The sequence below is a fragment of the Nerophis ophidion genome, linkage group LG14, assembly GCF_033978795.1.
Source record: "Nerophis ophidion isolate RoL-2023_Sa linkage group LG14, RoL_Noph_v1.0, whole genome shotgun sequence".
Classification (NCBI taxonomy): Eukaryota; Metazoa; Chordata; class Actinopteri; order Syngnathiformes; family Syngnathidae; genus Nerophis; species Nerophis ophidion.
In genome coordinates, this window is record NC_084624.1 from 33,316,493 (window position 1) to 33,341,808 (window position 25,316).

General features: G+C 40.4%; 1 protein-coding gene across 2 annotated transcripts in view; it reads left to right on the forward strand.

Annotated features, from left to right (window-relative positions):
* The first annotated feature begins 765 nt into the window (after positions 1–765).
* The window catches only part of rb1cc1 (RB1-inducible coiled-coil 1), a 30,095-nt gene continuing 5,544 nt past the window's right edge, over positions 766–25,316 (forward strand). For both annotated transcript variants that reach the window (XM_061920476.1, XM_061920477.1), the window contains exons 1-16: positions 766–1,068; positions 7,725–7,845; positions 7,953–8,079; positions 12,616–12,786; positions 12,981–13,183; positions 13,264–13,654; positions 13,724–13,894; positions 14,072–14,256; positions 14,337–14,523; positions 19,065–19,146; positions 19,234–19,298; positions 19,369–19,472; positions 19,626–19,752; positions 22,161–24,037; positions 24,109–24,289; positions 24,483–24,591. In XM_061920476.1, coding sequence (XP_061776460.1) covers positions 7,775–7,845; positions 7,953–8,079; positions 12,616–12,786; positions 12,981–13,183; positions 13,264–13,654; positions 13,724–13,894; positions 14,072–14,256; positions 14,337–14,523; positions 19,065–19,146; positions 19,234–19,298; positions 19,369–19,472; positions 19,626–19,752; positions 22,161–24,037; positions 24,109–24,289; positions 24,483–24,591 — 4,051 coding nt within the window. In that variant the 5' untranslated portion in view covers positions 766–1,068; positions 7,725–7,774. The remainder of the gene's footprint in view (positions 1,069–7,724; positions 7,846–7,952; positions 8,080–12,615; positions 12,787–12,980; positions 13,184–13,263; positions 13,655–13,723; positions 13,895–14,071; positions 14,257–14,336; positions 14,524–19,064; positions 19,147–19,233; positions 19,299–19,368; positions 19,473–19,625; positions 19,753–22,160; positions 24,038–24,108; positions 24,290–24,482; positions 24,592–25,316) is intronic.

Below are 25,316 nucleotides of genomic sequence, written 5' to 3' on the forward strand. Positions count from 1 at the left end.
TGCTTCACAGTAGGTCTGGTGTTCTTATGATGCAACTCAGTATTCTTCTTCCTCCAAACATGACGAGTTGAGTTTATACCAAAAAGTTCTATTTTGGTTTCATCTGACCACATGACATTCCCCCAATCCTCTGCTGTATCATCCATGTATCAATTTTGGTATAAACTCAACTTGTCGTGTTTGGAGAAAGAAGAATACTGAGTTGCATCCCAAGAACACCACACTTACTGTGAAGCATGGGGGTGGAAACATCATGCTTTGGGGCTGTTTTTCTGCTAAGGCGACAGGACGATTGATCCGTGTTGAGAAAAGAATGAATGGGGCCATGTATCGTGAGATTTTGAGCCAAAACCTCCTTCCGTCAGTGAGAGCTTTGAATGGTTGACCAAATACTTATTTTCCACCATAATTTAAAATAAATTATTTAAAATTCCTACAATGTGAATTCCTGTTTTTTTTTCACATTCTGTCTCTCACAGTTGAAGTGTACCTATGATGAAAATTACAGACCTCTGTCATCATTTTAAGTGGGAGAACTTGCACAATCGGTGGCTGACTAAATACTTTTTTGCCCCACTGTAACAATTGAATAAATCAGAAACTGATGACATAGTGCTGTATTGTATTTATTTATCTATTTTTTGCAACCAAAAATGCTTTTCTCTGATTAGGGGGTACTTGAATTAAAAAAGTGTACTGAAAAAAAGGTTGAGAACCACTGATATAATACATAGAAGCGTGTCTTCAATCGGCTGATCGTTTACGTATCACCCACAGGAGATGACAACAACAAAACAGACCGAAAGGGTGTTAGCGTAGTTAGCCCCTCGCTATAAACAAGAGCCGATCCGGCTCCTTTTGATACCTCTCCCGGGGGTGGATGTGAGGATATTAAACCTATTTTACGAGTAGCAATGTCGTTAATATGCATCATTCTGGCTGTCATTAATCCAGGGCTAGCCGGGTCGAGCTAGTGATGCTAAGTTAGCTCCATGTATGCCAAACCAATGCAGCTTAGCTAGCTAGCTAAGGCGGAGAGCCAGAACAGGGAGATGCGGGCAAAGTCAGGTAAGTGCGTCGATAACATGCCATTATTTCCACAAGTCAAATCACGGCCTAACTAACCCAAGTAGAGACCGCTGGTGTCAGACAACCTGAATACATTCCAAAATAATCGACGAAAGCGTCCCAGGGCTAGCGTGACTGCTGTGTGGGCTAATGGCTACTTAGCGCAGTTAGCGAGGCAACATTACAGTCTGCTTGGCTTGCGAGCAGATTTCAGTTTTCCCCTTTTGTCTCCATTTACCCAACTTTTTAACAGCATTTAATACTTGGGTTAACGCGTTGGAATGGAGACCTGCAGTTTGCTTGCAAGCCAGCTGTACTCCTGGCAGTTGAATGAAGTAGTTGGCAGTTAACTAAGTCAATACATTTGTTTCCACACTCTTATGTTTTCTGTAGTTTTCCAAATCCGACAAGTTTCAGTTCAGTTTGTTTTAGGGCTGGGCGTTATGGCCTTTTTTTAATATCTCGATATTTTGAGGCCATGTCGCGATACACAATATATATCTCGATATTTTGAATTAACACTTGATACATATAATCACAACAGTATGATGATTCTATGTGTCTACATTAAAACATTCAATCAATCAATCAATGTTTATTTATATAGCCCTAAATCACAAGTGCCTCTAAGGCAGTGCTTCTTAACCTGGGTTCGATCGAACCCTTGGGGTTCGGCGGGGGTAAAAACACACCCGACTCATCGTGTGAATACAAACTTCTCCCTATCAGCTGATTGATTTGCAGGTGTGTTATTTATTATGAGTTTATGCACTGTGTTGGTTTTGTTGTTTAAACAAGGTGATGTTTATGCACAGTTCATTTTGTGCACCATGAAATAAAAACATAGTAATGTTGTAGGCTAGTGATGCGCGGATAGGCAATTATATCATCCGCAACCGCATCACCAAAGTCGTCATCCACCCGCCGTCCACCCGAACCAATATTTTATCAGAACCGCAACCGCCCGCCACCCGCCCGATGTTATACATCAGAGGTCGGCCACCTTTACCACTCAAAGAGCTATTTAAACCCGTTACACAGAGTATAGACGACAATGGGATCCGCTAACGTTCTCGCGAATATCCAATGGTGTTCATCCTGATGACAAGAATAAGTGCGTGCTGTAAAGCCATTGCTTTCGACACCTCCAACAACATGTACAAACCCATTGTTAGTCCAGCAACATGTTGTATGCAGCTTCCGCATTCACACGTACAAGATTGAAAGGCATACTGGGTGATACAGAGTACACTGATGGTTGTGAAATAAACAATTTTAACACTCTTACTAATATGGGCCACGCTGTGAAGCCACACCAAACAAGAATGACAAACACATATTGGGAGAACATCCAGTCAGTAACACAACATAAACGCAACACAACAAATACCCAGAATCCTTTGTATTAGTGACACTTCCTGAATATATTTTACACCCCCGTGCCCCCAACCCCGCCCACTTTACCGACGCACGGGGAGGAGGAGGGGGTTTTGCTGCTAGTGGGGTGTATAAAATAGTCAGGAATTGTCATTGATGCAAAGGATTCTGGGTATTTGTTGTGTTGCATTTTATGTTGTGTTACTGGGAGGATGTTCTCCCGAAATGTGTTTGTCATTCTTGTTTGGTGTGGCTCCACAGCGTGGCGCATATTACTAAGAGTGTTACATTTGTTTATATCACAACCATTAGTGTACTCTGTGTCACCCAGTATGCCTTGCAGTCGTGTGCGTGTGTTAGTGGAAACCACACACATGTTGCTGGACTTGCAAGTAAATTGTACATTTTGTAGAAGGTGACAAAGCCAATGGTTTCATAGTACGCCCTAATATTTGGCCCTGCACTCTTCAGCATCTACATGCTGCCGCTAGGTGACATCATACGCAAATACGGTGTTAGCTTTCACTGTTATGCTGATGACACCCAACTCTACATGCCCCTAAAGCTGACCAACACGCCGGATTGTAGTCAGCTGGAGGCGTGTCTTAATGAAATTAAACAATGGATGTCCGCTAACTTTTTGCAACTCAACGCCAAAAAAACGGAAATGCTGATTATCGGTCCTGCTAGACACCGACCTCTATTTAATGATACAACTCTAACATTTGACAACCAAACAATTAAACAAGGCGACACGGTAAAGAATCTGGGTGTTATCTTCGACCCAACTCTCTCCTTTGAGTCACACATTAAAAGCGTTACTAAAACGGCCTTCTTTCATCTCCGTAATATCGCTAAAATTCGCTCCATTCTGTCCACTAAAGACGCTGAGATCATTATCCATGCGTTTGTTACGTCTCGTCTCGATTACTGTAACGTATTATTTTCGGGTCTCCCCATGTCTAGCATTAAAAGATTACAGTTGGTACAAAATGCGGCTGCTAGACTTTTGACAAGAACAAGAAAGTTTGATCACATTACGCCTGTACTGGCTCACCTGCACTGGCTTCCTGTGCACTTAAGATGTGACTTTAAGGTTTTACTACTTACGTATAAAATACTACACGGTCTAGCTCCATCCTATCTTGCCGATTGTATTGTACCATATGTCCCGGCAAGAAATCTGCGTTCAAAGGACTCCGGCTTATTAGTGATTCCCAAAGCCCAAAAAAAGTCTGTGGGCTATAGAGCGTTTTCATTTCGGGCTCCAGTACTCTGGAATGCCCTCCCGGTAAAAGTTCGAGATGCCACCTCAGTAGAAGCATTTAAGTCTCACCTTAAAACTCATTTGTTTACTCTAGCCTTTAAATAGACTCCCTTTTTAGACCAGTTGATCTGCCGTTTCTTTTCTTTTTCTCCTATGTACCACTCTCCCTTGTGGAGGGGGTCCGGTCCGATCCAGTGGCCATGTACTGCTCGCCTGTGTATCGGCTGGGGACATCTCTGCGCTGCTGATCCGCCTCCGCTTGGGATGTTTTCCTGCTGGCTCCGCTGTGAACGGGACTCTCGCTGCTGTGTTGGATCCGCTTTGGACTGGACTCTCGCCACTGTGTTGGATCCATTATGGATTGAACTTTCACAGTATCATGTTAGACCCGCTCGACATCCATTGCTTTCCTCCTCTCCAAGGTTCTCATAGTCATCATTGTCACCGACGTCCCACTGGGTGTGAGTTTTCCTTGCCCTTATGTGGGCCTACCGAGGATGTCGTAGTGGTTTGTGCAGCCCTTTGAGATACTAGTGATTTAGGGCTATATAAGTAAACATTGATTGATTGATATTTATTGACTGGGTGACTGCCGGAAGTCCTTCTAGAGAATGTTTGTCCTATTGTCTTCTTCGCTCTGTGACACGGGTCCTAAATGGCTCTTTGAATGGTAAAAGCTACCGATCCCTTAGCTATGTATATCAATTATTTCCACATGATTCAACCGCCACCTGCCCGAATCTAATTAAAATCTATTTTTTCGTCATGTCACCCGCCCGACCCGCGGTTCATCCGCGGACTCCCCGGATGAGACTGCAAACCGCGCATCTCTATTGTAGGCACAATACCAATGTGAGTAATTTGCAAAATGCGCAACCGCATTTTGCAAATTTGTATAATGCGCAATCTTTTTGCAAATTGCTTCTAGCTATATATGTGAATAATGTGTGGTGCACATTTTGCAAATCAATGAGCGCAAATACATGTTTTTGGTGTCAAAATAATTTATTAAATACTTATGTAAATCTATTAATTTGTAGTCGGGACAATATAATTGAGTATTGCCCTCAAATCAGTCCAACCCTAACCCTAACCACTATACAGTGTACATCCACGACTAAACTACTGACTAAACTACTACCACAACTTGGTTTACTATTTATAAAATATAATAATGTAGGGTTACTGACTAAACCATCAACAAAATCTCGTCTTAAATCTTGTCTCGCGATATGCAAATTGCTTGCGCACAATGGAAATGACGTATAATTTGCAAAGTGCGCGACATTAGTGAAATGCTTACAACAGTAACACTTTAGTATGGGGAGCACATATTCACCATTAATTAGTTGCTTATTAACATGCAAATTAGTAACATATTGGCTCTTAACTAGTCATTATTAAGTACTTATTAATGCCTTATTCGGTATGGCCTTATAAAAACCTTAACCCTCCAACCCTGACCCTAACCAAATAACTCTAAATTAAGTCTTTATTACTTAGAAGATGTTCCCCTAGTGTCCAAATAACTCTAAATTAAGTCTTTGTTACTTAGAATATGTTCCCCATAATAAAGTGTTACCAAAAACCTACTACTCTGTCGTGAATTTGAATTTTTTTTATTTTTCACTAAAGAAGGGTTCGGTGAATGCGTATATGAAACTGGTGGGGTTCGATACCACCAACAATGTTAAGAACCACTGCTCTAAGGGCTGCACAAACAACAATGACATCCTCGGCAGGGCCCACATAAGGGCAAGGAAAAACTCACCCCATTTGGACGTCGACAATGATGACTATGAGAAACCTTGGGGTGGAACTGCATATGTGGGCAACCCCTCCCCCCCAGGTGACCGAAAGCAATGGATGTCGAGCAGATCTAACATGATATTATGAAAGTCCAATCCATAGTGGATCTAACGTAACCGTGAAAATCAAGTCCAAAGTGGATCCAATATAGTAGCGAGTGTCCCATCCAAGGATGAGCCAGCAGGAAACCATCCAAAGCGGAGGCGGATAAGCAGCCCAGAGATGTTCCCAACCGATACACAGGCGAGCGGTCCATTCTGGGTCCCGACTCTGGACAGCCAGTACTTCATCCATGGCCACCAGACCGGACCCACAAGGGAGGGGGGGACATAGGAGAGAAAGAAAAGAAACGGCAGATCAACTGGTCTAAAAAAGGGGTGTTTTTAAAGGCTAGAGTATACAAATAAGTTTTAAGATGAGACTTAAATACTTCTGCTGAAGTAGCATCTCAAACTGTTACTGGGAGGGCATTCCAGAGTACTACATTAAAACATTCTTGTTCATACTGCATTAATATATGCTCATTTTAAACTTTCATGCAGAGAAGGAAATCACAACTAAGTCAATTGACCAAAACTGTATTTATTAAACAGTAGTTTACTGCAGACATTATCTTCTTGTGTTGTAGTCTATTTTTTTCATACGGTGTTGATCTGGAAATGTTTGCCTCGGTATTTTGATGTGTGGGCGTGTGGCACCGACTGGAGATGCTCCACTAGCATCACAGCTAAGGTTACCCATGCTGCTACCTTTCTGCCCTGCGAGGCCGTATACGTATGTAACGTATGACGTGACAGTATGTGATATGTGTAAGAAGGTGCGCTTAGACTCTGTAAGAAGAAGACACAAGAAGGAGTGGGAAGAGCCTGTAGTCTAATGCCCGCAGCTAAAAACAACTGCGTGAGAACGTATACTCGAATATCACAATATAGTCATTTTCTATATCCCCACAGAGACAAACCCGCGATATATCGCGTATATCGATATATCGCCCAGCCCTAGTTTGTTTATTTGGAACATGCAAAAAAGATACAATGTAACACTTCCAGTTGTTTCATTACAGCATGTCCGAAAAGGAGTAGAAAGAATAAGAGCTTATTTAATCCTACCCCTTTTCATACCATAGCAATTGTATCCCATATACTTGTTCTCTGTAACAAGAGCAGTGAACATATTTATACTAAATAAATAAATTACCATAGTAAGCATATAAATATTATATACACAAATAATCTTTGTCTCCATTGAAAAGAAGTGGAAAAAAGGGTTCAAGATGTTCATCATAATTCTTGTTTTGTGTACTTTGTTAGTAAGTAAGTAAGTAAGCCTCCGGCCAGGGTCTTCTGAAGATCCCCAAAACTCGTTTTAAATCCTGTGGAAACCTGGCATTCAAGGCTATATTTTGGAACAATTTGCACCTGTCCTCTGTGATCTTGACTGTGTTGAAACTTTTAAGAAACATTTGAAAACTTCCCTTTTTAGTAAAGCTTTTAGTTAATGCACCTTTTATCTATCATTGTTAATCCACTTTGTATCCTTTTTATGTTGTTGCCCCTGCTGTTTAATTGAATTGTTGTTTTACTTCACCTATGTTTTGTACAATGCTTTGTGATTTTATCTGTGAAGAGCGCTTTATAAATAATATTTACTTGCCTACTTTGGAAACACTTGTAGTTTGAACCGTCTCTTAAAACGAATCATATTGGTGCTTTGAATGATTTCTTTGGTTTATCCCTTCCATAATTTAATTCCACATACTGATATACTAAAGGTTTTAAGTGCTGTACGAGCATACAAGTGTTTTAAATGAGATATACCTCTAAGGTTATATTTCTCCTCTTTTGTTGAGAAGAACTGTTGTACATTCTTGGGTAGCAGGTTATAGTTTGCTTTGTACATAATTTTAGCTGTTTGCAAATGCACCAAATACTTGAATGTCAATAATTGTGATTTAATAAATGTTTTGCTTTATTCATTATCAATGTTTTTCTTGCTACTTTGTGTTGTACATGTTTTACATGAGATTTTCAATTCATTTTATCATGTATTTTTACACCTAAAAATGTGTTTTCTTTTATCCTTTCAATATTTCCTCCGTCTATCTGTATGTGACTGTCTGTATGTAAGGATCAAAGGTTCAAACTGTAGAATGTTGTGGTTTGGCAGTTGTGTTTCATGTTGGTGTGTGTTTGCTTTTCTGCAGCGTGGCCTTGAAAGACTAAATGAGCAAGACGGTCGGAGGACAGTGGCAACATGAAGTTGTATGTGTTCCAGGTTAACAATGGCAGCACGCTGACATTCGACACTGATCTCGCTGTCCAAACGTAAGAGAGAGCCCAATTTGCAAACAACCAGAGCAACCCTTTGGTCCTCTCTGTCTGTTTGGACATATTGCATAATGTAAGATATAACATGTCTCCTTTTGTTTTAGTGTCGTGGAGCTGAAACATGCCATCCAAGCAAAGTATAAGATTGCCATTCAACATCAAGTCCTTGTTGTCAATGGAGGGGAATGTATGGCTGCGGAGAGGCGGGTCTGCAGCTACAGTGCTGGCACTGTAAGTACTTTTGTTTTAATGTCGGCCATTTGAAAAGTATGTTGTGGTATGTTATAATGTTACACCTCTAAGGTAGTGTTGTCCCGATACCAATATTTTAGTACCGGTAACAAAATTATTTTGATATTTTTCGATACATTTCTAAATAAAGGGGACCACACAAATTTGCACAATTGGCTGTTTATCTGCGTTGGCCCTGCGATCAGGTGGCAACTTGTCCAGGGTGTACACCGCCTCCCGGCCGAATGCAGCTGAGATAGGCTCCAGCACCCCCTCGACCCCAAAAGGGACAAACGGTAGAAAATGAATGGATGGATAGGCTTTATTGTAACAAAAAATCTTACGGTACATCATACACGTCTTTCTTACTGCAAGTTTGTCCTTAAATAAGTGAACATACAAGACAACTTGTCTTTTACTAGTAAGTAAGCAAACAAAGGCTCCTGATTTAGTCTGCTGATATATGCAGTAACATATTGTGTCATTTTCCCTCCTGTATTTTGTCAACATTATTAAGGACAAGTGGTAGAAAATTAATCATTAATCTACTTGTTCATTTACTGTTAATATCTGCTTACTTTTGGCTTCATGGTGGCAGAGAGGTTAGTGCGTCTGCCTCACAATACGAAGTTCCTGCAGTCCTGGGTTCAAATCCAGGCTCGGGATCTTTCTGTGTGGAGTTTGCATGTTCTCCCCGTGAATGCGTGGGATCCCTCCGGGTACTCCGGCTTCCTCCCACTCCCAAAGACATGCACCTGGGGATAGGTTGATTGGCAACACTAAATTGTCCCTAGAGTGTGAATGTGAGTGTGAATGTTGTCTGTCTATCCTTGTTGGCCCTGTGATGAGGTGGAGACTTGTCCAGGGTGTACCGCGCCTTCCGCCCGATTGTAGCTGAGATAGGCGCCAGCGCCCCCCGCGACCCCAAAAGGGAATAAGTGGTAGAATGTGGATGGATGTGCTTACTTTCTCTTTTAACATGTTCTATCTACACTTCTGTTAAAATGTTATATTCAAAGTCCTCATGTGTCTAGCAACATAGTTCCTGAGTTTATAAACATAATATGAATTAAAAATAACACGAAAGAAGATGTTGCGATGCCAAAAAATATCGACGTAATCATAGTGGTATGAACTCGATATACGCTCCTGTAGTTGGTATCATTACAGTGGATGTTAGGTGTGGATCCACCCATGGCTTTTGTTTACATTGTGAAGTCAGTGAGCTATGGTGTGCAGTGAAGAATGTTTAGCGATTTCTCATCCTGCAAGGATGATACTTGTTAGAAACTTACTTTTTTTGTTGCCGTGGAGGCGAGGATTAGTGATTTAGAAGTAGCTAAAAGACTGCCGACTGGGGCAGGACATTAGCCGCTAGCTTGCTAGCCTGTCTTAAAACACCTCTTCCGGTGGGTGTTTCAGTGTTAGCTACATCTTTATTCACCTTTATCGTTAGTTTTTAAGCCAAATTTCGTCCATTTTCCCTTTTCTGTCTACACACATTGTCTGCCTGTCAGTACTCTGTGATTGTTCGCTGCCAAGCATGCTCGTCTGCTCGTAAACCAGCAATGACACGACGTGACAACGACGTGGACGCAGTGGACCGGTTCTTTTCAGAGGCAGTATAGTACCGAATATGATTCTTTAGTATCGCGGTACTATACTAATACTGGTATACTGTACAACTAAGGTTGAATTTAGGAACAGTTTTCCCATAAGAAGTTAAATAATTTTAATGTAGAAGCACAGTTATCTTAAATACTTGACAGATCAAACATTTTTCCAGATAGTAGGGAATTTAAAAGTACATAGGGCCAGTTTTTAAATTTTAATCATAGCATATAACAAGTATAGAAAATAATGGAAATCCACAGGTATCCATATCGCCTATTGAAATTCTGGTATCCTGACAACTAATGTTCTCTCTAAGGTGCACGCCTGCGCAATTGCACACTGCTTACGGGTCCTCCGTGCACGGCAAACCTATACAGTACATAATCCAGCCTAAACAATACATTTTTCAATGCAACTTTGTGAGTGAAATATTGCAACGGTCACAACAGATAAAACACTTATGAACACTTTTTGGTAAATATTTTAGATTCTGCCGAGACGTTTTAAGGAGGACAAGGTGCTTTACATTAACAATCACTTTATTGAGCAAAACTGGTCATTGTCTACCGTGACGACATTAAAACTTCAGAAACAAAACTACTATCCTTCAAAGCTGTTCACCTTCTGTTGTAATCATGCCCAAAAAAATCTGCCATATCAAAAGTAGCTGCTCTCTTTCTTTCACTTGGCAAACACACACCATAGTGGTGCGTTCATGGCCACACGAATAGTCGGACAAATCCAATACCAGACGTAAACTGTAACTGCAAAGCTGTTACAGTATAAAAAGACTGACACTCAGCCGTATAATGTCACTAATGGTGCGTTATGCATGTCACTGTTTTGAAGGTTAACTTATAGCTAATAGTGCAGCAGAGTTACAAGCGGTAAATGATGATCAATCTTATGGTGAAACATTCACACTGCTCTATCTGATCAGTGGTTATTCTAGTGTAATTTTTTCAAGAATGTTAATATATGTTTTAATTTTTGCTCTTAATAACTTTCTCAAATGCTAGTAAATAGTGTGTAATGATGCTTGTGCTACAGAACACATCTCATTGTTCAACATGTTAATGTTTAAGTTTAAAGGTGAACTAAATTTGATCTCTGAAGGTATACGTCTCAAACACTTCATTAGCAGGACCGCCATCCATATATATATATATATATATATATATATATATATATATATATATATATATAGATAATGAAAAATAAGATTTTCATTGTTTTTATTGTAAGTGTGCCACATCTCTTTATATTAAAAATTATTCTGATGGAAATGACTGCTGTATTTTGATTCTTTTAATAAGACATTTAAAGGTGCTGTTTGCAATTCGCTCTCAGTTGAATTTTTGAAAGCAAAGAAATATAACAAAAACACCACCTGCCAGTGTATGTTACCATTAGTGGTTTAACATAAGATTATTGTTTAAAAAATGTCTATATTTTTCACAATTACCAAGTTTATATAACCCTGTCCCGTCGACATGTACGCACACGGACCATAAGAACAAATAAAAAAGTAGTCCAAGAGAAGCAACATCAATTTGCAATCATGTTGTTATGATAGAATATACATTCAATGATAGCTAACACTAACTAGCCAAATCATTATCATGAACTAATAACACCCAAAGCTAATGCGAGTGCACGAGTTAACGTACGTACGTGGTTACATCATTACGTCTCATAAACTAAAAGAGGGCGGGATGAAATAGTCAAAATACATTGGAAAGTTAGCGCCCTCTTGGCATCTGTGTAAATATTGCGAATTGCCCCTTTAAGTGGTTATGAAGTCAGCTTATGGACAGGTGTGGTCAAAGTGTGTATGTCTGATGTTGCTCACATGTGGTCCATGGAATGCTCCGAGAGTTTGTGCGTTTGCTCAGACAAACGAAAAAGTAGGTGGAACATTGGTGACAACTCTATATCTTAGTATTATACGAGTAAGTCCCAGAGATACAATAGGTATTGAAGTGTGTTGGACAAAATCTAGCCTTGATGCTGGAATTTAGACCGTTTAAAGGGCTTTAACCAAGCTAACCAAGGTAACTACGTGTTTGGTGTCTGTATCTTTAATGTTACTGAGCCGCGTTTATCAATGCGTGTGTCTCCACGAAGCGCTGTTGTGCGCTTTTTACATATAAAGTATCAGTCTCTAGGTACTTGTCCAAAGTACTATATGCCATGTATCATATATAACAATGTATGATTAAAGAGTGAGACAGAAAGACACAAACGTTAGCAACATAGCTTTTGAGCTACGGTACTAACATGATACATCATGTTAGGTTAGCTTTGCTACTAGAGAAGAAGTTAATACGTCAAATTTAGAGCTTAATTACTTGTCTGACTGACAGATTATTAGCAGGGCTACAGGCTTTTTTTTTTTTTTTATGACAGTGCTGTCCTCTGTGAGGTGGTAGCCGTATACACTGGGTGGGCCCATCTTGCTAAGATTTAATCAGAGGCGGTATCGTGTCCATGAGGAAGTAGATTTTTATTTTTCACGACATGAAAACCAAGAATATAAATTGCGACCGTTTTAGCACCTCTTTTCTCAAAATTGGAGCCAACAATTTAGCTGTCAAGATAATTTTTTTCACGTTTGGTGTTCATAAACAGGCTCCAATAAGGGGCCTGTAAGTCACATTTTAACATTCACTGTCATTCCAGTGCAAACCTAAGTCAAGCACATAAATGTATTGTATACACACCATTAACTTTAATAGTTGCTGATTGGGTCTAGGAGACAAAGCTCTTCACATTGCAAGTAATCACAACTGACTTGGGGGTGTTACAAGCCATATCAATATTGACTTGATTGCTGGTTCATTGTACTGAGCAGCCAGGACAGAGAATAGACTTTTAAATAGATATTTAATTTTTATAATGATTATTCATGTGTCTCTCTAGGAAACAAACCCCATATTCCTGTTCAACAAAGAGATGATTTTGTCTGACCGGGATCCCACCATCCCCAAAACCACCTTCTCCATTGAGAGTGAGATTCAGGTGAAGGTGGAAGAGTCGCTTCTGATGCCAGCCGTCTTTCACACCGTTGCCTCTCGAACACAACTTGCTCTGGTAATTTATGATATTTGGACTTACTAGGGAGTGCAATTGTTCAACAAATTAATTTTTTGGGTAAATTAACATCATAAACCTATGTTGTCCTGAAGGATACATTGTGGTAGCTTTGAATCAACTTTGAATATAAGCTGCATCGTTCAACTCTTGTCCAAATAACCAATGTTGTTGTGTCCATTTCATGTGTGCAGGAAATGTTTGAAGTTGCCAACAAACTTAGCTCGTTCTGTGAACGTTTGGTTCATGATGAACACCTCCAGCACCAAGGCTGGGCTGCCATTATGGCAAACCTAGACGACTGCTCCATGTCCTATCAAAAGCTTCTTATGAAATTTGACTCTGCGTACGCCTCGTATCAGCACGACTTGGAAGAAATTAAGTTCAAACTGACTAGGTAAGTGTTGACGTAGTCATGTACGGAGGATACTAAGTGTTTTATGTTAAGATAGTGGTATTGTTTGTGACTTATTGTAGGCTGGGCACAGCAGTCTCTGTGATGGCCAGGATACCCCTGCTGGAATGCTTAACAAGACAAAGTCACAGAGAGAACTTAAAGAAGTCTGCATCCACTTCAGATAAAGATTTGATTGAGACCGAAGAAGAAAAATCTACAGACTCCGTGCTGTGTGCCACAGATGCTCAGAGAGCTCGCAAGGTACCAGGTTCCACCGCGTCGGAGACGCACGGAGGGGCTGGTAACCAGGACAGAAATCCATTGATGGACAGCTGTGGGCTGAGAGCTGCCCTTCTGGACGAATGTACTGCAGGCCACTTCAATGTCACACTTTTAGACTGGATCAATGTGCAGGATCGCCCCAACGACGTGGAGTCTGTTGTCAGGAAATGCTTCGATTCCATCAATAGGGTGAGAGTATTTCTTTATTTAAGTTGTTGTTAGTGGATAAAACTCATGAAATAAATGTTTTCCCCACAGCTCGATCCTCGGATCATTCAACCTTTCCTGGGAGACAGTCGTGACACAATTGCCAAACTGGATAATCAAAACATGAAAGCCATCAAAGGGCTGGAGGACAGGCTGTACGCGCTCGACCAGATGATTGCCAGCTGCAAGAAGCTGGTCAACGAACAAAAAGAACTTGCTCAGGTATGCAGAGTTGGTGATAACTACTGTGGTGATCACTATCAGGTTAGAGCCTACCAGGCCAGTTTAATTCCAGCTCCCGTAAAATCAAATCCAAATACAATGAAACTTTAAACATTCAATAGATGGATGAACCTCAATCCAATTGTCCCCACTGATGTTTATATGTGTTTCTGACAGGGATTTTTAGCAAATCAAAAGCGTGCTGAAAACCTGAAGGATACATCTGTTCTGCCCGACTTGTGTCTGAGTCACACAAACCAGTTGATGATCATGCTTAACAACCACCGAAAGTTGCTGGACATCAAAAAGAAGTGCACCACCGCCAAACAAGAACTAGCAAACAACCTCCAAGTCCGACTCAAGTAACCCAAACCCGGGCTCTGATCGACTGCTTTGTAATATTCTACCTTTTTAATGACTGTTGCCTTGATCTTCTTCTTAGATGGTGCTGCTACGTGATGCTTCACGCAGACCAGGATGGCGAGAAGCTCCAGGCTCTGTTTCGGCTCCTCACGGAACTCATGGAAAGGGTGCGGGTGGTGGAAGCCCTCAGCACTGTGCCCCAGATGTACTGCTTGGCGGTGGTGGAAGTTGTTAGAAGGAAGATGTTCATGCGACATTACAGAGAGGTGAGTATGCAACAGAATCTCTGGGAAGACTTGTATGTAGTGGTTGTTTGCAGTTATGTGCTGCTGAATTGTATCATATTAAGGGTGTTTATAATACTTGTGTTTCTAAAATGAACCAATCCAACTTTTTCACTCCCGACACAATACAGATATTGAGCCGATACAATATGAGGACAGATCAAACATACTTTTGTTATTTTGTAGTGTGGGATGTTAGAAAAGGCTTGATCAAGTGGAAATAATTAATAGATCAATGGGAGCTATGGAAAACATTAACCTTTGAATTGTCAACTGTGAGAAATGCTGTCTTTAAGTTAAAGTGGAGTGGTAATTGTTATATTTAAGAATGGTGTGTTTTAGACTGCAATATTGTTCAATTAAGGACACGTATTACATATGTCTAGCTTGTGTGCTTAGCTGTTGTGTACCTGCTAGCTCCTGATAGCCTTTTACAGCTGTACTCAGCTGGCGGCCCGCGGGCCACATCCAGCCCGCCAAAGCTTTTAATTTGGCCCGCTGAACAACGCCCAAATAGGCTTCACGAAACCATTCAAACGAGGATTGATCATGTATGAAGTACTCCCGCCACCCCACAGGGGGAAACAGCGAGGCATGTACTGTATGTCACAATGAAACAGCAGTGGGGTGAGTAGAAAAAGCCTACTCGTTAAAACCTGAAAAAAACACCCAAAAAATTGCAAAAATCAGATTTTTCACAACGACTAGACAATAAAGTATGAATGTTCTGCCCAAAGTAAAAGCTTGAGTCATTGTTTACTGGACCTTTTAAGTGACGGACAAATTGGTCCACACAAGCAGCAAGAATGGTAAGAATCTTGTGGCGTTGTGGCGCAGTGGAAGAGTGGCCGTGCGCAACCCGAGGGTCCCTGGTTCAATACCCACCTAGTACCAACCTCGCCACGTCCGTTGTGTCCTGAGCAAGACACTTCACCCTTGCTCCTGATGGGTGCTGGTTAGCGGCTTGCATGGCAGCTCCTTCCATCAGTAGAAGGTAGAAAAGCGCTATACAAGTACAACCCATTTAATCTTAGTGCGTAAACTTCGTCACAAAACTTGGTCAAACATTTGTAAGTAGATATTGTGCAAAAAGATATTTAGATTCTTTTGTATTGAAATTGCTGACTTTGTCATGTATTTTTGTATTTGTGGTCGTGTTGGTATTAATACATTGAGCGCTAAATATGACCAGTAGAGGGCGACAACGCTATATCTTACGTTTAACTGTGATAAGTCACATACACACTCACATTCACACACTAGGGCGTGTGAATGTTGTCTGTCTATCTGTGTTGGCCCTGCGATTAGGAGGCGACTTGTCCAGGTTGTACCCCGCCTTCCGCCCGATTGCAGCTGAGATAGGCGCCAGCGCCCCCCGCAACCCCAAAAGGGAATAAGCGGTAGAAAATGGATGGATGGATGGAAGTCACATACAATGTTTGGTGTGTGAATGTTGTAAACAATTGTGGTTTATTGTGTGAAAATAATAACACAAAACCTTCTATTTTATTATGTAAAATACACAATGGATGTTACTCTTGTGTTATGTTTATTTTATGTTTATATTTTCAGTATTACAAACTTAAATGAAGGAAGAAGTGTGGAGAAATAAAACTGAGGAAGGAAAACAATGCAACAGAACGAACATCAATCCTAACTTCTAAAGCTTCTTTTTTTTATATTGTTAACTAGCTGCACCCACTGGAAACAAGTGCAAAGGACAGAATTATTAATTTATTGACAGTGCAGTGTGAAAGCCACTGTTTTTACTTTGCAATTAAGTAAACACAGTCTCAAAGGAATATAACCTGCAGAAGCACTTTCTGACGAAACACTCCCTTGGGCTCTTGAAACTATGGCCCTTTTCAATATGTAGTTGAATAGCCCTTGTTTATAGCCTACAAGGTTTACCTTTTGTAAATTATTTTACTTGATTGATACCAAAATACAAGAAAATAACAACATTGTGTGCCTGTTGGAGGACAATAAGATGTTATTTGAAGGTTGAACATTGTACAGGTAAATGTGCTGCAAGACTGCTTGTATCGGAGCATTTATATCGGATATTTTACATAAAAGATGATACAATCCGATACATTAGTACCTCAAATTACGAGCTTCGTTGGTTCTATGACACAGCTCTTAACCCAACACTTGTATCTCAAATTGACGTCACCCACTTAAATTATTTGAAATCAATTTAATTTGTGTTTTGCCCCCCAAAACACAACATTTTTTACATGTAACATCCCTTTTAAAAAGAAAAGCTAACTTTTGAGTAACAAATATTTCATGAAAAACAACACAAAAGTATGTACTAATAACTACAGCAGTTTTATACAGTAGTGAAACGCCAATGTACAGCATTTAGGATTAATCTATTGTCATTAGACATGCATAAAATAGTTTAGAGTAACAAGACATGGTTGAGCTCCAAATCCAAAAGTGCAATAATTTGTACCCATTATTTGTATTATATGTAAAGAATAAATAATTTTACTAATCAAAAATATACAAAATGCGCCCCCCGCCCCCGCGACCCCAAAGAGAATAAGCGATAAAAAATAGATGGTAGAAATATACAAAATAGAATGGAGAGTGGAATTCTACATCAAACACCATTAGCAGCTTTTACATATTTTCATGGAAAAATGTCGATCATTTAGTAATTATTTTAACATCCTTGGCTGGCATTAGACGCCTGCTGCTGTACTATGGTGTAGACCAGCAGTGATACGCTCTAATTGTTTTGACAAGTTGGCAACATGCTCTGTATTGGTTTTTGATGATTTCTTTCTTTAATTCAGGGAATATCATCCACTTTTTTTTCTCTACACTGTCCTTCACACTCACTTTTTTCTGTACCAATCTTGGTATGGAAAAAAGTGCTATAAACTGTATAGCTATAAATATAAATAAATAGCTATAAACTAATGCTATCAAGTAAGACCAGTTGTTTTGTGCAGATTTTATGGGTGGCATTTTGTACGCCAACTAATGGCGGGGATGCTTGTAACTCATATTTTGGCTTGAAACTTCAAGGAAAACTTAAAATTTTTTGGAAATTTAGCTTATTGGTCACAATCCTTATGCACATTGTAATTTGTAATAATCTGCTTGTTCTGGTTGGCTAGCTACACTGCTATTCATTCTGCCTCTAAATCAATTTAAAATTGTATTCAAAAATCGCGGACAATGTTATTGTAACAGCGAACACATAGGAACATAGTAACACATCCCCTTGCTCACAGACACACTCAGTCTCACACTGGTACGGCATTAGTAAGAGGAAAGCTAGCTTATCCATTAGCAGCTGAATACTGTTTTGAGTTTGTAATGCTCAACACAATGCGATAGGACACCAATCTGTACCGACTGAAATACATGAAAATTCATATTACAGTATTTGTAAAGTATCAAAATGATTTTGTTTGTACACAGCGAGCTCAACAGTGTATGTAGTTGTAATAACAAGCAAGATGTGCTGCATGTATCGTGATCAATATTATGGTGACTTACTTGATGGATAGTTTTCTGTTTGGTCCAGCTGGCTGGGGAAGTTTTGAGATGATTTTGAGTTGGTGGAAAAAAGTTTTTACTACTGCAGGGTTTGTAAGCGCAAACACTTTGTTTTCCATTGTGATGCAGTTTCTTTGAGCAGTGTCTTCCTCGCCAGATACAAGAAGCATTTGCATCGATAATAACTAACATTGTGTTCCACTCAATGTGGCAGATGCCCTTCATTTGTGTCGGCATAGCTTGGCTCCAAGCTCCTCATTTACACTGCCGTGGCATGCTGGTTCTAACTGTCTTTGCTGCAATGTTTTACTCTCCCTTTGTATTCGCTCAGCTTTTGTAACCAGTAGTTCATCATCCGTACATTCAGGTTCAAAAAGAGAAAATGGTCAATCCCTATTTGTCCAAAAACAGTCGTCTATGTAATCTATTATGAAGTCTCCCATGATTAGAAAACACACGTGTTTGTTGCCGGAGGTAGGAACATGCGTTAGTTGATTGAAGTAAGAAGTGTGTTGCTATGAGCAATTAAATCAATGTGGCCAGGAAAGAGGTTCTGGAAATGCTTAAATTTACCAAAATACGGTAAATTATAAATGTGTCTGTTACTACATCATATATATATATATATATATATATATATATATATATATATATATATATATATATATATAGTTACAGCGTGTGAATAAAATGTTAATGGAGGGTTTTTGAAGTTGTTTAATGTGCTTTGAAGGCAACATAGGTGACTCTAAGCTGCAATGTTAGCCAAATCTTGCGAACTGAATCCTAAAAGATAAAGAAGATTGTGAACGATAGGCAACATTCCAGGAAAGTGCAGTTCCCCTTAAAAGCATAACAGTTAGCCAAGTGACAGCTCTTATCTCAAAACACTCTTAAATTGGGGCACTCTTAAGTTGAGGAACCACTTTCTGTTGATATCAAACCAATATTGGATAGGGGCATCCATAAAAATAAGTTGATGTATAAATGTTTGTTTTTTACAGTGGGCCTATGCACTGGTGAAAGATGGCAAACAGCTGTACGAGGCTGAGAAGTTTAAAAGGGAGACCTTTGGGAAACTCTTCAGTAAGTCTAAACAACGCTTGATGTCTTACTTGAGAACATGTTGATGTCATACTTCAGTTTAGCTTGAACATCTTTCACCTTCTTCAGGAAAGTCCTTCCTCAGAAATCGCCTGTTTCGAGGGCTAGACGCGTGGCCTCCAACATCATTTTGTGTAAGTCTTCATCAGTCTTGTTTAACTGCATTTTTAGGGAATATTAACTTTGGTTCCGATATGTTCAAAGACACGGAAACCTCGAAGATTTGATGATGAGCTTCCAGACATCTCCCTTGACGACTTGCAGTACTTGAAATCTTGTTGTCCTGTGGAGGTGCAGCCTTTCCTCATGTAAGTCACCTTGCTATCAGATGAAATTGTCCGTTGCCAATAATGTATAACATGTCACAGTTGACAGTCTGGCTGTCTGTAACTATTATGCTGAATATACTCTATGGAAGATTACCAACTTTCTCTGTGTATTTTTGTGGTAAAATCTGGTAGGGTCCCGACAATGTGTGACTTTGAGCCCTTGAATCGGCACGTGGAGAAGCTACATTTGCTGGTCCAAGCAGCACAGAGTTTGGATGAGATGTCTCAAACTATGACTGACCTGCTAAGTGAACAAAGGGTGAGTGCAAGTCAATCAAATTGTCTTGAAAAGTTGGCCAGCCAGCAAATGTGTGTCTAAAATGTAGAAGCGGGTTGCAAGGGTAGTTAGCCCACACCCCCAACGAACGACCTTCATAATCAACTTGATTGTAGTGTTTTTGGTAATAATTTAACCTGCTTTAACTATTTAACTGCCATTGATACATCCATCCATCCATCCATGCCTATCTCAGCTACAATCTGGTGGAAGGCGTTGTACACTCTTGACAAGTCGCCACCTCATCGCAGGCCATTGATACATTAAGGTCAATTTAAAATATGTCAGAATATTTTGTATATTACCATATTGTCTTCCTAGACTTCATATGGAAACTTTCCAGAAATGTAGCAGGAATATTATTGCACTCTTTTCCAATCCTAGTCTTAACTTCAACAAATAATTAGATTGATAAATTGATGAAGCGGTGCACACCAATAGTTGTCTCCATATTGGGGATATTAGGGGTCTTAACCTACCTAACAGCTGCTTCAGAATTTATTTTAAACTGTAAGACAACATTTGTCAACTACTTCTACCAGCAGTTATAATCAGGCTGAGCTATGGTTGACTTTAGGTCTTTGTAAATATTAAGTTAAAGTTAAAGTACCAATGATTGTAACACACATACTAGGTGTGGCGAAATTATTCTCTGCATGTGACCCATCACCCTTGATCACCCCCTGGGAGGTGAGGGGGGCAGTGGGCAGCAGTAGTGCCCGGGAATCATTTATGGTGATCAAATTTAATGTAAACTTTTTATATTTTGACATTCTTTAGCCTGGATATTGTTAGAGACCCCTATTTGCTGAGAGGAAGTTGCTTGTTGATTGGTCAACAGTAGATAATACTTACATATTGAGTTCAACAACTAATTGGAAACGGCAGGAAGACATTACTCAGTATAACTGTCTAAATTACGGCGTCCTAAAAGAAACCATCACACAGTAAATCCGGTAGATAGTGGAGGATAATAAACAAATATGTTAACCCTAAACATATACTATTTACAAAAAAAGCCAAACAGCATGCTGGGAGCCACCATCACTCTCATGGCGAGGAGTGCTTCCAGTTTTTCCAGAATTCTTTGCAGCACTTATGTGAACATTTGCTTAAGTTATGTGTTTAAAGTTAACATAATTGTTGTTAATAATTCTCTATAGTACTGTATTTTTCTGACTATAAGGTGCACTTATAATCTTTAATTTTTAAAAAAAATCCACAGTACGCCTTATAACACGGTGCGCTTTGTGTTTGAATTATTTCTGGTTGTGCTGACCTCAGACCAATTTTATATGGTACATGGTGTAATGATAAATGTGACCAGTAGATAGCAGTCATTCATCAGAGATACTGTGACTGCAGGTTAAATGAAGCCTGTTCAATAAATGACTCCAGCAAGCACTGGTATGTTAAAAACTTTGATGTTTCATTGAGAATATAGAACATTGCACACGGCGCTCAAAAATCTGTCAAAATGTTTTAGTGCTACGTTGGTATGCTACGAAGCTGCACCGCTTAATGGATTGTTGGAGAATTACGGTTACCGTAGTCAGCTGTGCTTCAACATAGCAGTATTTTTGTTGAAGCATAGTTGACCCCAAAATTGCACCTATCAAAAGACATTATCTGGCGTTTTGTTTTGAACTATTATGCAAAACCAGCTTTTCTTACCTATGGGTTTGTGCTGTTGTGTATTTGGGATATGCATAAGTCCACCCGCCATCGCATTCCGCGCTGGAGTCAATAAGCACCTTCTTTTTCTCGGTCCTCTTGTTGTGGGGCATTCATCCTCTGCTATCGCCATTTCTAATAGACTGTAGTGTAGAATTCTAACTTGTATCTGTCAGTAGACTTGCTATGAAGCACTAAAAACTACCAGTACAACAAAGATGATGGAGAGAAGACCCAGTTGAAGTGGAGCCACGTAAATAAGACACAAAACAGTGGATCAGAAAATGGCTTGACATCACATCACGGCCTGTAAAACATATTATATAAAAAATGCATGACCAAAGAACCACCATCACATGTAATGTAAACCACAATGAAGTGTTATAAATGTAGAAAAAAAAAAAAAAGACCCTTTTAAGCGCCTTACAATCCAGGGTGCCTTGTGTATGAAAATAAGACTTGCATAGACTCGTTCATTGCCCATGTGCCTTATATACCGCACGGGGTGCCTTATAGTCTGAAAAATACGTTAGTAGCAATAGTTGTTTGTGGTGCTGTAATTTTTTCTGTTAATTCTGTGACTGTTGTTAGTATTCTGTCTTAGTTAGTATTCAGGATTGCTACACTATACATAATATTCATTCTTTTACATCATTCCTAATCTTGAAATGTCACTTGTGATCTTTTACCATTTGTTTTTATGTTCTTCTTTTAAGGCGTCCTGTAGTCATAGTGCGCAGAGGTCAACTCTTTGGACACCTCATAATGCAGAGGGTCGGGCCGGGCCCTCCACAGCTACGCAGTTCAAAACCCCCTCCTCTCTCAACCTTAAAGGACCCAGCAGTCAGCCATCCCATGTTCCTGCCCCAGGCCCCTTAGAGGACCTTTCTCCAGACAGCATTGATGCACAAACATTTGATTTTGAAACCATCGGCCACCCCAACATGCAGCCTGGCTCCCTTGACCTGGATTCCCTGGCAGAGAGCCCTGAGTCTGACTTCATGTCTGCCGTCAACGAGTTTGTGATCGAAGAGAGCCTAAAATCTCCGAACCCCATCAGTGACCCCACGAGCCCCGAAATGATGGTGGAATCCTTGTATTCCTCAGTTATCAATGCCATCGACAACAAGCGCATGCAAGACACCACAACGCTCGAAAGGGAGAACTCCAGGATTACGGTTCTCCATCATGTTATTGACCGCTATCGATTGGCTGCAGAGGAGTCTCATTCCAATTTGAGGTGCGTGAAGGATGACCTGTTTTGCCTTCGAAGTCAGGTCTTGAAAGAACAAGATGACTTTAGCCTTGCCTTGAAGAGTATGAGCGCAGATGTTCCCAACATTGTGGACGACGTTTGCCACACGCTTAAGCTTGAGCTGAAAGAACAACATCAGAGCGAGATCGTCGCCATTCAACAGGCGTTTGAGAAGCAGATCCGCTCTCTAAAAGAGGAAAACCTGGACCACCAGAATATAGTGCGAGATGTGCAGCGGGCCATGCTGGACTTGGAGGGGCTCATGGAGCGCAAAGAGAAAGAACTTATGCAGCTGGAGAGCGACAAGGCACAGTGGCTCAACACAGAGGCATGCCTGAAAGAGAAGATGAAGAAGATGGAACAGCTAAAGAGTGACCAAGCCGCAGAGCTCGAGACCCTCTTGGTTTCCAGAGACTCTCTTAAAATGCAGTTTGAGAATCTGCATTTGGAGATTGAACGTGGCCAGCAGAAGATCAGGCAGGAATTAGAGGCTGTCGAGCAGGCGCATTTAAAGGAGTTTACGGACAGAATGATTCAGGAACATATGTCACAACTGGACACCCTCACTGCGGATCATCAGGAGGCTATGGAACACCTTGCTGCTGAAAATAGGGCTAAACTAAATGAGATAACGGAACACTACAACTCGGCTCAAAAAGAGAAGGATCTTGAAATAGAAAACCTGAAGGCTTGCATTGCTGACCTCGCAGAACTGCGATGCAAATTGGAGATGGATATTGCACTCAAAGAGACTGTAGCAGAGGAGGTGAGGGCCCTATTGGAGGACACCAAGAGGCAGCAGGCCGAGGCTGTGAAGTCCCAAGTAGCCTCCGAGGTGCAAATCCTCAATGAAGAGCTCACAAAGGTCAAATTGGAGCTTCAGGTAAAAAACGAGGAGTACGAGACAGACCGAGCCAAGCTGAAGAGCCTTTTAAAGATTGAAAAGGACAACTGCATCTCTGAACTGGTGGACAGGCATGAAGAGGAGATCGCCCTGTTGCGAGGGGAACTCTCTTCCTTGCAGCATCAGTCACAGGATGCCGACCGGAGCCACGCAGAGCAACTGCAGAACCTTAAACATGAGCTGGACCACAAAGTGTTGGCTCTGAATGACGAAAAGGAAGTGCAGATGACAAACTTTCAAGAACGGGAACAGGAGTTAAGGACTATGAGCAGGAACTTACAGGAAGAAAACAACCTTTTGACAAAGAAACTGGAGGACACATACCCAAATGCATTGAAAGAGCTGCAGCTACAAAAGGACAACATGGAAAATAAGCTATTGGGTAGGATTAGACAACTTGAAGACGAGTTAAATGACAGGCAGGTCTCATCGAGGTAAATGCATACAAAAACAACAACACATATCTGAAGTAAGAAATTTGATCATACTGTTGTCTGCTTTACAGCGATGCAGGGTTGCCACTGTGCGCTGATAGTTGCATGGGTGCACCTCTCTCTCTGGACTCCGCACTACAGGAGCGGCTGCAGCAGGAGAGGGCCTCCCTGCAGACTCAGCTGGAGCTCCTGGAGAAGAGAAAGAATGATGAGATTCAGAACCTCAAGACCTCTTTAATTGCAGAACAGCAGGTACTTTTGATTTGGACCCATCACCCAGCCATCCCTATATCATTTGTATTGGCTCTTTGCAAGGTTTCTTTGCTGTCACCAACTATGCATGTAGGAATCTTGAATACCTTTTAATCCCACAACATATGTACAAACCTCTCAAAGACTACTCTACTATTCAATTGCATCTAAAGTCTTTTTTAAAATTCTTCAGACTAACTTCAACACAGTTCTGACTCGTGAGAGGCTGAAGAAGGAGCAGGTCATCAAACAACTTACAGAGAAGCTGGAAAGCGTCACCCAACAGCAGGAAAAGGACAAAGGTAAGAGATAGAGATGTGATGTTTGCAAAGGAATTAAATTAGACTTAGACACACTTTAATGAGCCACAAGGCGAATTGTTCCACACAGTAGCTCAGTTACAAAGGATGGAAAGGATAATGCACACAAGGGCACAAAAAGAGGGCGAAAACAAAAGGTATGATTTATAAATGTGTATAATATAAATGTTTTGAACGGCTCTTTTACGTGAACGAAGAAAACAGGTTGTCATTTGCGAGTCATTTTATAAACAAAAACTGCCCTTGCATTTGCCACCTGACTGGACTGGAAAATTAGTCAGTCAAGAAATTGTAACGCCATTTGTATTCACTTTTCTGTGTAATAGTTATGCTGTGGATTCAATTAGTAGTTCAGGTGTGCACACACTAGATACAGTGGTACAGTTTAGCTTGCAAATTATTGCAATTATCTTGTCCTAATTTTGCGCTATTTTATTATTTTTGTATACATATAGACATATTATTTGTTCGTGTTTCTTTACTTGTGAGCTACAAAGTTTTTAAGTTGAGGATAAATTCAAAATAGTGATCTCATTGTTAATGCATGCGAGATGGGATATTACACCAGGATATTACACCATCTTAAATTATGCTCAATGTTACAGAATATCGTATTTTTCGGAGTATAAATTGCTGCGGAGTATAAATCGCACCTGCCGAAAATGCATAATAAAGAAGGGAAAAAACATATATAAGTCGCACTGGAG